Here is a 14,923-nt window from a genome sequence, read left to right as displayed (position 1 = left end):
TTTAGATTCCATATATATGTGTTAGCATATGGTATTTGCTTTTCGCTTTCTGACTTACTTCACTCTGTATGACAGAATCTAGGTCCATCCACCTCACTACAAATAACTCAATTTCATTTCGTTTTATGGCTGAGTAATATTCCATTGTATATATGTACCACATCTTCTTTATCCATTCCTCTGTTGATGAACATTTAGGTTGCTTCCATGTCCTGGCTATTGTAAATAGTGCTGCAATGAACATTGGGGTGCATGTATCATTTGGAATTATCGTTTTCTCCGGGTATATGCCCAGTAGTGGGATTGCTGGGTCATATGGTAGTTCTATTTTTAGTTTTTTAAGAACCTCCATACTGTTCTCCATAGTGGCTGTATCAATTTACATTCCCACCAACAGTGCAAGAGGGTTCCCTTTTCTCCACACCCTCTCCAGCATTTATTGTTTGGAGATTTTTTTTTTTTTTTTAGAAATTAGCAGAGTCCTTCATGATTTGCTTTTTTTAAAAAAATTAGTTTATTTATTTATTTATTTATTTTTGGCTGTGTTGGGTCTTCATTTCTGCGCGAGGGCCCTCTCTAGTTGCGGTGAGCAGGGGCCACTCTTCATCGCGGTGCGCAGTCCCTTCACCATCGCGGCCTCTCTTGTTGCGGAGCACAGGCTCCAGACGCGCAGGCTCAGCAGTTGTGGCTCACGGGCCCAGTCGCTCCGCGGCATGTGGGATCCTCCCAGACCAGGGCTCGAACCCGTGTCCCCTGCATTGGCAGGCAGACTCTCAACCATTGCGCCACCAGGGAAGCCCTGTTTGTAGATTTTTTGACGATGGCCATTCTGACTGGTGTGAGGTGATACCTCATTGTAGTTTTGATTTGCATTTCTCTAATGATTAGTGATGTTGAGCATCCTTTCATGTGTTTGTTGGCAATCTGTATATCTTCTTTGGAGAAATGTCTGTTTAAGTCTTCTGCCCATTTTTGGATTGGGTTGTTCGTTTTTTTGATATTGTGCTGCATGAGCTGCTTGTATATTTTGGAGATTAATCCTTTGTCAGTTGCTGTGTTTGCAAATATTTTCTCCCATTCTGAGGGTTGTCTTTTCATCTTGTGAATGGTTTCCTTTGCTGTGCAAAAGCTTTTAAGTTTCATTAGGTCCCATTTGTTTATTTTTGTTTTTATTTCCATTTCTCTAGGAGGTGGGTCAAAAAGGATCTTGCTGTGATTTATGTCATAGAGTGTTCTGTGTATGTTTTCCTCTAAGAGTTTTATAGTGTCTGGCCTTACATTTAGGTCTTTAATCCATTTTGAGTTTATTTTTGTGTATGGTGTTAGGGAGTGTTCTAAATTCTTTCTTTTACATGTAGCTGTCCAGTTTGAAAGGCCTTTAAGGCAGCACTCAGACTTCTCTGAGGGAACAGATCCCACCTGTGGAAAGTACCTTCAGCTAGTGCCTGAGCGTTCCAGACTGTCCATTCTGATGACCTGCTCTATGGATTTCAGACTTGCCTACCTAACCCCCACAGTGGTATAAAATAATTCCTTGCAATGAATCTCTGTAATATATATTTTTCACTAGTTTGCTTCTCTGGTTAAACTGATACACACCTATACGTTGAAGATTTGCCAGAAGTGACATGCTCCTTCCTGTTTTCTTTTGCAACAGCAGCTTCTCTAAAGTCCCCCAGCAACAAAGGACTTATACTTCAAGCCCGCCTCCTTCCTTATCTACTGTTCCTTCACTGTAGGATGTCTCCCTCGGCCCCTGAAAATTCCCTCTACACATCCTGGCATTTCTGGAATTATTATTTTTGACCTGATTCTGCCCTGAATGACTCAAGTTCCTACGTCACCCATATATAAAAACATCCTGCAGAGTCTGAGCAAAGATCAGCTCCCAAAGAGAATTTCTGGGTTGCAGAAGGGACTATAACAATGGTCCATTGATTATATTTTTCAAAAAAATGTGAAGATCATAATAGCATGGAAATGCTGGGGAATTTTTATAGATTCAAGGAGACTAAGCAGACATGATACAGTATAAAATCCTAGACTAGATCTTGTACTGGAGGAAGAAAAATGCTCTAAGGATATTAGTGGGTAAACTGACACAATTGAAATACAGACAGTAGATTAAATTCTATGTTACTGTTCAAATTACCAAAGCTTATAACTATGCTAGGGATAGGAAACAGAATATCCTTATTCTTCGGAAATACTTACTGAAATATTTAGGTATAAAGAATAATGATGTATGCAACTTACTCAAACATTTAGGCAAAAGAGTAATACGTGTATGTATAGACACAGCAAATGGAACAAAATGCTAAAACCAGGTGAACCTGGGCCATGGGAATAACAGCGCTCTTACTACTCTTGCAACTTTTCTGTAAATTTGTTAGTTTTTCCAAACAAAAAGTTTTTAAAAAAATGGCCCATGCCTCTGTTCCCCTGAATTTTATCTCTTTGAGACTCTCTGACTTCAGTCTCATAGACCCCAGAAATGTGCTATTTATTACAACTGTCTCAGTGAAGAGCAGTGGGATACACTTATCACAACTGAGGTTCTAACATTTGTGTTTACAGAATATAGAAAAAGAACTCAGGGAAAATAAAATAAAAAACACATAACATACAAAAATACAGAATTAATACAGAAATTCAAAGAATTACATTTATAACCTAGAGGTGTCAGATACTAAGAATCAGAGTGTAGAATTTGAAGTCAGTACCTCTAATACCAGCCATGTGACCTGGAGCAGGACATTTTACCTCTTCGTTCTTCAGTGTCCTTATCTGGGACCAAGAGATATAAATTCTCAGTGTATGTAGGAAAAAAAATATGCGAGCATATGAAGAAGATTCCTGAAAATGAAAGCTAAGAAGGGAAAACTAGATACCAAATAATCTCCCACCCCAAGATCTTAGTGATGTCATCAATATTCTTTGGAGTCTAAAAAGCTTTGAAGTCTCCAAGAATTTCTAGTTTTAAAGGGGTAGGGAAGTGAATTGGGGAAAGAAAAGGGCCTCATTTCCTAAGGCCCCTCTCAGAACCTTGTGCTTTATATGTGGACTCACTTAATATTTAGGACTTTATGACACTCTCCCATGCAGCTGGTGGAAATGTAGATTGTTAGAACTTCTTCAGGTGTTTTGGCAATATTTATTCAAATAAAAAAGTGCATATGTGCACAATGAAGTTTGTATAGGGATGTTCACTGCAGTATTGTCCTAAAAGCAAATCATGGACACAAAATGTCCACCAAAGGAATCAGTCAAATAAACTATTATGCATCTATCTATATCATTAAAGACTGCATCCATGAAAAGAATGAGACATATGCATATACTCATAAGAAATGATTTCTTACAGGTGTCTACCATAGAAAACATGTAAGGAATGCTACCATTTTGAGGGGTGGGGTAGGATACACACACACCTATCTACCTCTCCCAAGGTGCTTATTTACACTTAAACTATCTCTGGAAGGCCACAAAAGAAATTTAACAATATTTTTTGGAAGGTATGGGTGTGAAGGGTGGGGAATAGTCTAAAGGGCATGACACAGGCAGACATTTACTTTTCACTCTGTATCTATTTTTGCATATATAATCATGTGAATATAGCCCCTTCTAAAAACAAAGAATTTGTATATTTAAAAACATCCCCAAACCCCTTCTCAACACCTCCACCTCTCTTTCCTCCCCTCCCCTCCTTCCCTTCCCTCCCCTTCCCCCTCCCCTCCCCTTCCCCCTCCCCTCCCCCCACCCCCTCCCCCTCCCCTCCCCTCCCCCCTCCCCCACCTTCTCTTCCACCCACCTCCTCCTCCCCCCCTCCTTCTTCCTCCCGCCCCCACAAAATCCTAGCCCTTTACCCGGGACAAGTTCACCAGCTGGTCCTTCTCCAGCAAGAAATTGAGAGGCTTCAGCTCTAAGAGAGGTGGCTGACAGGTGGGGAGCAACCCTAGAAAAAAGGTGTTTCTGACTGACGGCGAACTGAGGTTTAGAAGAATTGCGCTGGTTTATTTCTTCGATTAAACAGGGATACAAATATATATACCAAGTAGTAGGTAAGGGGAAAATAAAGACCCTAAAAACCTCCTAACCGTTATTTGTAAAGGAAACTTAAAAGTGGAACCATGACAATTTGAAAAGGCAAAGGCGGGCGCGCGCTGCAGGCTGGGACTTGTAGTCCCTTCTGGGTGGTCCACAGTGCGGCTGCGCGGAAGAGTGGGCGCTCTCCCGCGCGCATGCGTGCGGCGGCGGCGGCGGCGGCAGGGTGAACTGCAGCTCCGCGGAGTCAACCCAGCCGGTGTCCGGGAGCTCGGCATGGCGATCCCCGCGGCGTCCATGGGGCCCTCGGCGCTGGGCCAGAGCGGTCCTGGCTCGATGGCTCCCTGGTGCTCAGTGACCAGCGGCCCGACGCGCTACGTGCTCGGGATGCAGGAGCTGTTCCGCGGCCACAGCAAGACGCGCGAGTTCCCGGCGCACAGCGCCAAGGTGCACTCGGTGGCCTGGAGCTGCGACGGGCGTCGCCTGGCCTCGGGGTCCTTCGACAAGACGGCCAGCGTCTTCCTGCTGGAGAAGGACCGGTTGGTGAGCCGCTAGGACCCGGCCCAGGCTAGGGAGAAGGGCTGTGGTAAAGCGAGGTGTGGTGGCAAGGAGAGAACGGGGGTGAGAGTGTGGAGGTGAGGAGAGGGGAGGAGGGTGAAGGGATGCGGAGATGAGGGGTGTGTGTGATGCGAGACAGAGGAGTGTGAGGGTGAGGCCGGGGGTGAACGGGCTGGGGTGGTAGGGGGTGAAGATGGGGGTGGTGGAGAGGAGGACTGGTGGTTAGGGGAGGTGGCGGTGTGTAGGGAGTGTAGTAGTAAGGAGGTGTGAAGGTGAGCGGGGAGTGGCGGTGCGGGGATAGTGAAGACGGGGGTGAGGAGGATGGATGGATGGGCGGTGAGGAGGGTGGTGGGGGTGTGGGAGAGTGGTAGGTGGAATTGTGTGGTGGTGAGGGGTGGCTAGGGGCAGTGGTGGTGGGCTCACTGTGGTGGTAAGGAGGGCCTCTCTGGAAATGATAGGGCCTCCGTGGCAATGAGCAGGTGGGTTGGGACCCCTTGGTGGCAGAGTAAGGGTAGAAAACCAGAAAGAAGGAGGAAGGCCAGGGAGAGCAAAAGAGTAAGGGCATTGATGTGGAACCCATCCTCAGAACAGTTCAGACTGACTGGGGAGGAAGTGGGGGAGGATATTGGAAAGAGTTTGGGGGAAGAGGCTTGGAAGGACTCGACTCTCTAATTACCCAAACTTTTGTTGGTCACAAGATAGCTCGGTTTAAATAAGGTTAAGAAGTTACATGGGGAGGCAGGTACATATGGGTGAAGTGACATCTGTATTCTGTTCTTTCAGGTCAAAGAAAACAATTATCGGGGACATGGGGATAGTGTGGACCAGCTCTGTTGGCATCCAAGTAATCCTGATCTCTTTGTCACTGCATCTGGAGACAAAACCATTCGCATCTGGGATGTGAGGACTACAAAATGCATTGCCACTGTGAACACTAAAGGTGACTATTCAGAGAGTGGACAGTAGGAAGATAAGCTACTTATAGTCATGCAACAAGCATTTTTCAAGTATCTTCTTTGTGCATGACCCTGTAGGTATGGGACATCCTGAGCTGAATAAGACAGTTTCCAGCTCCAAGGATCTTAGGGTTTAGTGCAAGGAGAGAGACATATGTATAAAAAAAAACTAACGTAATATGACATGGTCATCCTATAACAGAGAGGTCTACAAAATAGACACCCAGAATGGAAATGCTTAAGTCTGCCTGGGGGAGATAGGGAGGGCCTCACAGAGTTTGAGCAAACTCTTAGGGTAGCCATATAGATTTAGTGGTCAGGGTGCATTGGGTGGGCAGCTCTAGCAGGGAACAGCATGTGCAAAGGAATGGAGAATTTGGGAAACTGCTGATAGGCTAGAATGGCTGATCTTGGAATAAATGGCTTTGATGGTCTGGGAGAAAGTGACCTGGAAGTTGTGCAGTACATTTACAGAGTGTTCTTCACCACGTATTACCTTATAAACCTTGAGGCCCTTTATTAAATTTTATTGACTAAGATGTTATTGATTATAAGATGCATCAGTATTTTATGCACCATTAGGAAAGAAAGTAAAGTTTTATTTATCATATAGTCATGATACACTGAAAATTTTGAGATGTATCCTGATGCATTCTAAGATACATTATAGGTAATAAAGTGTGAAAAAATATGCATCTTAGAATCAATAAAGTTGATGAAATTTTTAATTGATGTATTCAATGTGGGCTACTGGACTTTGTTGGCAAGACTTGTACCTGGAGGTGGAATGATGTGGTTTCCCCAACTAGACAACTGGTGATATGTGAGTGATTTGGGTGGTATATGGATGAACATTAAAAACTGATTGTGTATATATTTTAATGCCTACTAGAAAAAAAGAACTAGCCCATCGGATTTATCGCTAAAGTGAAGCTATTTAAGTAAACATTTTGGGGGGGTCAATTTTAATAAAAATCTTGAATGAAGAAAAGTAAAGCTGTTACATGGATAGTACAAAAATTGTGAAAATGGCATGTGAATGACTGGGATTTGGGAAGTGCTGGTGTAAGAGAGTAGAGGCTTTGGTGTCAAGTCTGGGTTTAGATCTTGGCTCTGTTACTTCACAGCTTTGACACTTTGGCTCATTTCTTTTCCATTTTTTCATCTAAAATGGGGTTAAAAAGTGTCCCTTAAAGAAACGTGAAAACTAAAGGGGGAAATTTGTAGATGAATGTGCTGGACTCCCAGTTGATCTGTAAGTGGTAGTTCCCTTCTGTTGACGAGGACCTTAGTGAATGAGCTCTGGCGATAGCTCTAGTTTTTCTATGATAACAAAATAAACTTCTGGAGGATTATGGGCTAACAGTATCTTGCTGATTATATGTGGGTTCCCAGGGGAGAACATCAATATCTGCTGGAGTCCCGATGGGCAGACCATTGCTGTAGGCAACAAGGATGATGTGGTGACGTTCATTGATGCCAAGACACACCGTTCCAAAGCGGAGGAGCAGTTCAAGTTTGAGGTCAATGAAATCTCCTGGAACAATGACAATAACATGTTCTTCCTGACAAATGGCAATGGTTGTATCAACATACTCAGGTGAGGGGGTTCTAGCTTAAGGGACTGTCATATTTTTGCAGTGGGTGTTGTGGTGGATACCAAGGTGAATTAGATTTGAGTCTGTCCTGAAGGACCCAAAAGGACTAATACAGTTGACCTTTGAACAACACGGATTTGAACTGCTCAGGTCCACTTATATGTGGATTTTTTCAAGAGTAAATATTACAGTCCTACCTGATCCGGGGTTGGTTGAATCTGGGTTGTGGAACCTCGGATACAGAGGAACCGTGGATACGGAGGACCAACTAAGTTATATGTAGATTTTTGACTGTGCAGAGAATTGGCACCCCTAACCTTCTTGTTCAAGGTTCAACTGTAGTAATAAAGAATTCTAACCTCTCTTGAGCACCTTTGAGCTAGGCACCTTATGTTCTACTGAGTCCTCAGAGAAATCCTAGGGAGTCGATGGTGTGCTTCCCATTTCACAGATGAGGATCAGGGACTCAGAGTCACTAGTCAGCTGGTGAACACTAGAAATGGATGCATTTGGAATTATAGCTAATTCGTACCCTTAAAGTCTCCACTTAAATATCACTTCCCCTCCAGGGAAGCCATCTTCACCCCCAAGGTTAGAAGCTTATTTTGTGTACTTCCTGTTGGAAGCATTTCTCATTCTACATTATAATTGCATGTTTACTTCTCTGTATCTTCTATTAGACTGTAAATTCCATGAAGGTAGGGACTGTATTTAACTTGTTTACTGTTGAATCCCTAGTGCCTAGCCCAGTATCTGCTACACAAAATTAGGATCTCAGTGAATATTCTCTAAATGAATGAAACTGTGGAATTGAAATTGAGATCTGTCTGATTCTGTTCTTTCTGTTATCTTGGGTGAGCAATGCAAGGCAGAGTGAAATAGGCTCTGTGTGAGAGGCTGGGAGTTTGCTGTAGAATCCCAAGGAAAGAAACTTATATTGATTGTGGGAGTTGGGGGTTGAAGGAGGCAGCTTCTGAGCTTGACCTTGAAAGATTAGTTGAATTTTAAGAATCAGCAAAAGGGAACTGCACAATGGACAAAACAAGTGAGAATGAGCATGATTTATTTAGAGAGTAGTTGGTAGATCAGGGTTGCTGGGAGTGGTGGCAGATAAGGTGTCTGAAGAGAGACGTCCTGAAACGGGAAGATAAAGTTGAAGTATAATTTGAGACCAGGTTATTTGGGTCTGGAATTCTATGCATAGCACTTGAACTTTATTCTGTAGGCAGTGTTTTTTTTTTTTTTTTTTTTAAGCTTTTTTATTAGAAAATAAAACAGATATAGAAAACCACGAAATATAAATGTATAGCTTAATGAACTGTTATATGCGCAACACCTGTGTAACCCCACCAGGTCAAGAAATAGTACTTTGCTGGCCACCTCAGAAGTCTTACCATGGGCTTTGTCCTTCCTAATCAAAACTCTCTCCCCCAAAAACACTGTCTTGATTTTTATAATATTTCTTTGTAGTTTTAGCTACCAAGTGTGCATCTCTAGATACTCTAATTTTGCCCACTTAAAAAAGTTTGATATGCCTTTTAAGTCAGCTAAACTACAGCGTCCCCCTCCATCCCTTTCTTTTACTTAGAACTTAGCTGTTGAAAAAGCAGGCTGTTAACCTGTGGAGCTTGTCCCAGTCTGGATTTTGCTGATTACAAATGCTTGCTTATTTGTTGAAACTTAAGAGACATTTCCTCTCATCTGTTTGGTTACTCAGGAATATAGTTCATTTAGAGAAAGCAGGATAAATGCTTTATTCTTTCCCTTTGTCATTAGGTAATGAATTAGTTCTCTATCACCTCCAAAGATGATCAGCTAGGGTTTTTTAAATAAAAAAGAATCATTATGGACTCATGGATTTAAGCATGGTAGAAGTGTTTCAGTCTATCGTAATCATTATCCTTATTGAAGCTCAAATTATCTTATTTTTGGCAAATGGGGTCCTCTTCAAGTTGGTCCCTGAGTCTTTTTTTTTTTAAACTTTGGGTTTGTTTGTTTGTTTGTTTATTTATTTATTTATTTATTTATTTATGGCTGTGTTGGGTCTTCGTTTCTGTGCGAGGGCTTTCTCTAGTTGCGGTGAGCGGGGGCCACTCTTCATCGCGGTGTGCGGGCCTCTCATTATCGCGGCCTCTCTTGTTGCGGAGCCCAGGCTCCAGACGCGCAGGCTCAGTAATTGTGGCTCACGGGCCCAGTTGCTCCGCGGCATGTGGGATCTTCCCAGACCAGGGCTCGAACCCGTGTCCCCTGCATTGGCAGGCAGATTCTCAACCACTGCGCCACCTCGGAAGCCCTCTTTTTTTTTTTTTTTTTGACATAGTCCTATTAGTCTTCAGTTTCCTGCTCTCTGGTATGACAAGATATGCCAGGTTCATCTTGTGTTTTTCCTGCCTCAAATCTTTAATCAGAAAATTCTCTGAGAATTCCTGGATTCTTTTACTAGAAAATAATATTGGAGATAGGAATGTCCATATTGTTGGGTTGACCGTTTCTAGACCTTTCCAGTGGACAGAGCTAAGAAGTATATGTATTGTATATACCTTAAAGATAAAATACTTTGTGAATTCATACTGATAACTTCCAGTTAAAATCTCTTTCCTTCCAAACTGGGTGTTCTGGTTCTCAGAGATGCAGGGGATTATAGAATTTGAATATCCCGTGGTTGCTTATTACCTTCATCCCTTGTTACACATACAGATATTTCAGAGTAACAATACTACCACCACCACCACCAATCTGATTGCTTAAAATAATAAATTTTGCTTTTTGAATATGCTTTCCTCATTCTTCCTCCATTAAAAAAAAATAGTTAATACTATATATTGTCAGATTATACAGCTATTACATATTATACCTTAAACATATATAGTTTCTACAAGAAACTACATATTTATTGCTCATTACCAGCCTGGTAAGTCTGGTACATCTCTAGTCACTGATTGTCAAAACTCACTTTCCAGTTTTGATTCCTTAGGAAGAGTTCAGGGGAACAAGATTCCCTCAGTTCATACTTATTATAGCTTATATACTTCTAAAACTTTAAGATACTTTATTGTGCTTATTATTTGAACTTTTTATAATTAATAGTTTTGCTAGATATAAAAATTTCAATTCATATATTCTTGCTGGTGTATCTTAAGTATGTTACTCCATTTTCTTTTCGCATAAAGTGTTACTGTCAAAAAGTCTGATGACAATCTAATTTAAAGTCCAGTAATTTTACTACCGTACGTCTTCATGTTGGTTAGTCTGGGTTCATATTCTCAGGTATGTGGTGTTTCAGTATATTGTTTGACATCTTTTTATTTCAGGAAAGTTGTTTTGAAATTCCAGTCTTTGATATTTGTTCTGTTGTCTTACTTTCATTTTCTTCTTTAGTGTCTCCTTTTACCGTCTTAGTACCACAGTCCTCTTCCCCCCAGTTTGATTGCTGTCTGTCTTGTTTCTCAGCTACCCAGAGCTGAAGCCTGTGCAGTCTATCAACGCCCATCCATCCAACTGCATCTGTATCAAGTTTGACCCCATGGGGAAGTACTTTGCTACAGGAAGCGCAGATGCTTTGGTTAGCCTCTGGGATGTAGATGAGTTAGTGTGTGTTCGGTGCTTTTCCAGGTAAGCAACTCTGCCAGCACTTTCCTTGTTGGATAAATTCATTTTATGTCATGTTGGGTGAAACTGGGCCCTCCTCTCACTGGGTTATTTTAATGTCTCCTCTGTCTACTCTTTTATAGGCTGGATTGGCCTGTGAGGACCCTCAGTTTTAGCCATGATGGGAAAATGCTGGCATCGGCATCAGAAGATCATTTCATCGACATTGCTGAAGTAGAGACAGGTAACTACACCCTCACTACCTTAATGAGACTCCTCTGTCTTTCATTTCTGGCCATCAGGACTTCTCCTGTCATGTGTTTTTCATCTCTGCTCATTACTACTTTGCCAGCATTGGCATAAATGGGTATTAGCATAAATGCCAGCATTAGCACAAACTCCTTAAGGCAAGTTTGTTTATTATGACTATTGTAGTCAGGTAATGGAGGGAGCAAAGAGTTAGGAAAGAAAGGGGCAGGTCTGAAAGAGCGTGATTAAAGGAAATATTTTGCATTTTATTCAGTTTTAATTCTTCCATTATAACAAAATTTTTAAAATACAGAAAGGGAGAAGAATGAATAAATGGATGGATGGATGGATGAAAGAATGAATGAATGATCCCACCATTTAAATACAACCTCTTTTAGCATTATGGGATATTTCTATCTTTTGCCTGTATGTGGACTTAAAAAATACATATATACATTTTATAATTTAAGAAATTATCAAAATAGATGTGATTTGTTTTAAAAAGCAACAAAACAGAACTTGAAAATAGAAAAATGAGAGGTGAGTATTCATTTTACAAAAGAATTTCTCCAGATTTATTTTTTAACGTAGCTTTATTGTTTTTGGAAATACATGATACTTTATTAAAAGAATTAAAACTGTATAGAAAACTTCAAAGAAAGTAAAAAGCTTGACATTCCACGATTTAAAGAGTGCCACTTTTTTTTTTTTAAGTTACCATCTTTTTTTTTATTATTATTATTATCTTTTAATTTTTAATTTTATTTATTTATTTATGGCTGTGTTGGGTCTTTGTTTCTGTGTGAGGGCTTTCTCTAATTGCGGCAAGCAGGGGCCACTCTTCATCGCGGTGCGTGGGCCCCTCACCATCGCGGCCCCTCCCGTTGCAGAGCACAGGCTCCAGACGCTCAGGCTCAGCAATTGTGGCCCACGGGCCTACTTGCTCCGCGGCACGTGGGATCCTCCCAGACCAGGGCCCGAACCCGTGTCCCCTGCATTGGCAGGCAGATTCTCAACCACCGCGCCACCAGGGAAGCCCAAAGAATGCCACTCTTTTTTAATAATTTTTATTTTTATTTATTTATGGCTGTGTTGGGTCTTCGTTTCTGTGCGAGGGCTTTCTCTAGTTGCGGCAAGCGGGGGCCACTCTTCATCGCGGCGCGCGGGCCTCTCACTATCGCGGCCTCTCCCGTCGCGGAGCACAGGCTCCAGACGCGCAGGCTCAGCAATTGCGTCCAAAGAGTGCCACTCTTGATAGTATTTTGGTGAGCATTGTCAGCCATCCAGGCATGCAGCTCCTTCATGTCCCCTCGTGTTCATGTGATGCAGGCATGCTCTCCTGCTGCTCCGGGGCCCTCCCTCCTCACCTGCAGGATCTTACAGCTGCTTACATGGCGATGGCTGTTGAGCTCTACTGCTGTTTTTAATGGGGTTTAGAATTCCATTGGCTATACCAGTATATACCTAAGCTGCCCCACTCTTAGATGGCTTCTGGTCTTTACACCATTATAAATGATACTATGATGAGTATCATTTTACTTATGTAGTCATCCTTTTGGGTAAACCATTGAATTGGGATTGCTGAGTCCAAACTGCTCACATATTGTCAGGAACCAAACTTCCTTACAGGAGGGTTATTGCAGCGTTTACTCTCAGCGGCAACGCATGCATGGAGTTAAAGGCCGAAAGGGAAATGGAAGGGGAGTAGCAGCCTCCAACACCATTTTTTATGTCTGTGTAACAGACATGTAGCTATAGATTGCCAGATCCTAGCATTATGAAGAGCGGTTAACTATCCCTGAAATAGATTACTTAAAAAAAAAAAAAACTATATACAAAGCAGAAACAGACTCACAGACATAGAAAACGATCTTATGGTTTACTAAAGGGAAAAGGGAGTGGGGAGAGGGATAAATTAGGAGTATGGGATTAACAGATACAAACTACTCTATGTAAAATAAATAAGCAACAAGGATTCACTGTATACTGCAGGGAACTATATTCAATATCTTGTAATAACCTGTAATGGAAAGTGATCTGAAAAAAAAAGAAAAAAAAAAACAAAACCAAATCACTTTGCTGTACATGCTGTGCACCTGAAACTAACACAGTATTGTAAATCAACTGTACTTCAATAAAAAAATCTTTTTCTTTATACACATACACACACATATGTATATATGCATATGTGTATGTGTGTGTGTGTGTGTATATATATATATATATATATATATATAAACAGCTTTATTCAAATACAATTCATATACCATATAGTTGACCAGTTTGAAGTGTATAATTCAGTGTATCATGCATTTTTACATCAACACCACACTGTGAACATTTTACTACATTAATCTTAACTCTAAGGTTGAAAAAAAGTTAAGCAGGACTAAAAAAAATGGTTTTGGAAAAATTATATTTAATTTCCACAAGTAGGAAGAAAAAAGTTTTGGAAAAAGAAATCTATTTGCAAGTCATTGTAGTTTAGTAGAAAGATCTGTGGCTTTGGAAACAGGCTGACTTCCTGTGCTGGCTCTGCTGTTTCCCTTTTTTTTTCCCCTGCTGCTTCCTTGAGGTGTGACTTAACTGTTCAGTCACCTGTTTCTTTATAAAATGGGGTTTAAAATCATTACTTGCCTTGCTGGGTTGTCATTATACTTTATTAAGATAAAGTATAATCCATCTGATTCATAAGGGGTGCTGAACAAACAGCTGCTGTTGCTGTTTTTTCAGGAAGCGTAGAATCGGGTTCAGAGCACAGGTTCTTAAGTTAACTGGCCTGCGTTCACCATCCTGCTCTGCCACCCACTGCCTCTTGACCCCTCTGCGCCTCAGTGTTCTCTGCAAAATGGGGTAGTAATTGTACTTATCCTATAGGGTTATTAAGCAGATTAAATGATTTAATGTAGGTAAGTACTTAATGAGTATGGTCTCTTATTATTAATGTATTGATTGGTTTCTCTATATTGATTTTTATAGGAGACAAGATGTGGGAGGTACAGTGTGAGTCCCCCACCTTCACCGTGGCTTGGCACCCCAAAAGGCCTCTGCTGGCATTTGCCTGTGATGACAAAGATGGCAAATATGACAGCAGTCGGGAAGCTGGAACTGTGAAACTTTTTGGGCTTCCTAATGATTCCTGATAGGAGGACCTGATGTATGGAGAAGGCCCAGGCAGAGGCTTCCATTGTATAGTTAATTTGGTCTGTTCTCTTGGAGTTGGTGGGCACCTAAAGTATTTATAAATTGGTATAAACTATACAAGTCTTTTGTCAGGCTGCCCATTCCGGTTTCCTTCGTATTTGTTATGGTAGCTGTTCCCGTTCCTTGCGCCCTGCAGGAGGGCTCTGCAGTGATGACACCAGCATACCTTGTCCTGTGGGGACCTCCTGTCTTTCTGCTTTTGGGGGTATGGTGGACTTTGTTGGGCTTGCTTCTGCTTGCCACCTCGTTTGAAGGGGTGGGTGAGGAAGGGTGAGATGGGGATGGAGATTTTTTATAATAAAAAAGAAATACATTTACTGTTGAGAATTGAGCATTTAATAAAACTGACTTTTTAATTATGGGACTTCTAGAACTTTAAAAATTATGGTAACATTATCATTATTATTTTCTTATCATTATTCTTATGTTTTTTTTAAAATTTAATTTTATTTAATTTTTTATACAGCAGGTTCTTATTAGTTATCCATTTTATACATATTAGTGTATACATGTCAATCCCAATCTCCACTTCATCACAAGACCACCCCTTGCCACTTTCCCCCCTTGGTGTCCATACGTTTGTTCTCTACATCTGTGTCTCAATTTCTACCCTGCAAACTGGTTCATCTGTACCATTTTTCTAGGTTCCACATATATGCGTTAATATACGATATTTTTTTTCTCTTTCTGACTTACTTCACTCTGTATGACAGTCTCTAGATCCAT

General features: G+C 41.3%; 1 protein-coding gene across 1 annotated transcript; it reads left to right on the top strand.

Moving 5' to 3' along the window:
- Window positions 1–4,248: 4,248 nt before the first annotated feature.
- On the top strand, window positions 4,249–14,553 carry THOC3 (THO complex subunit 3). The gene is made up of 6 exons (XM_007190331.2): window positions 4,249–4,587; window positions 5,386–5,542; window positions 6,954–7,158; window positions 10,607–10,768; window positions 10,888–10,988; window positions 13,973–14,553. The coding sequence occupies exons 1-6, from the start codon at window positions 4,321–4,323 to the stop codon at window positions 14,134–14,136; spliced, it is 1,056 nt and encodes a 351-aa protein (XP_007190393.1). The 5' UTR covers window positions 4,249–4,320; the 3' UTR covers window positions 14,137–14,553.
- The last annotated feature ends 370 nt before the right edge of the window (window positions 14,554–14,923 follow it).

This window comes from Balaenoptera acutorostrata, chromosome 2 (assembly GCF_949987535.1).
Source record: "Balaenoptera acutorostrata chromosome 2, mBalAcu1.1, whole genome shotgun sequence".
In the NCBI taxonomy this organism is placed as follows: Eukaryota; Metazoa; Chordata; class Mammalia; order Artiodactyla; family Balaenopteridae; genus Balaenoptera; species Balaenoptera acutorostrata.
The sequence above is the reverse complement of the archived record's forward strand: the minus strand, read 5'-3'. Positions and strand labels throughout refer to the sequence as shown.

Bases quoted from the DNA above. Each gene is read 5' to 3' on its own strand.
- THOC3 (XM_007190331.2), top strand. From the start codon at position 4,321: ATGGCGATCCCCGCGGCGTCCATGGGGCCCTCGGCGCTGGGCCAGAGC. The intron at 5,543-6,953 runs GTGACTATTCAG...GTGGGTTCCCAG, and splicing joins TGCCACTGTGAACACTAAAG to GGGAGAACATCAATATCTGC. The intron at 10,989-13,972 runs GTAACTACACCC...TGATTTTTATAG, and splicing joins CATTGCTGAAGTAGAGACAG to GAGACAAGATGTGGGAGGTA.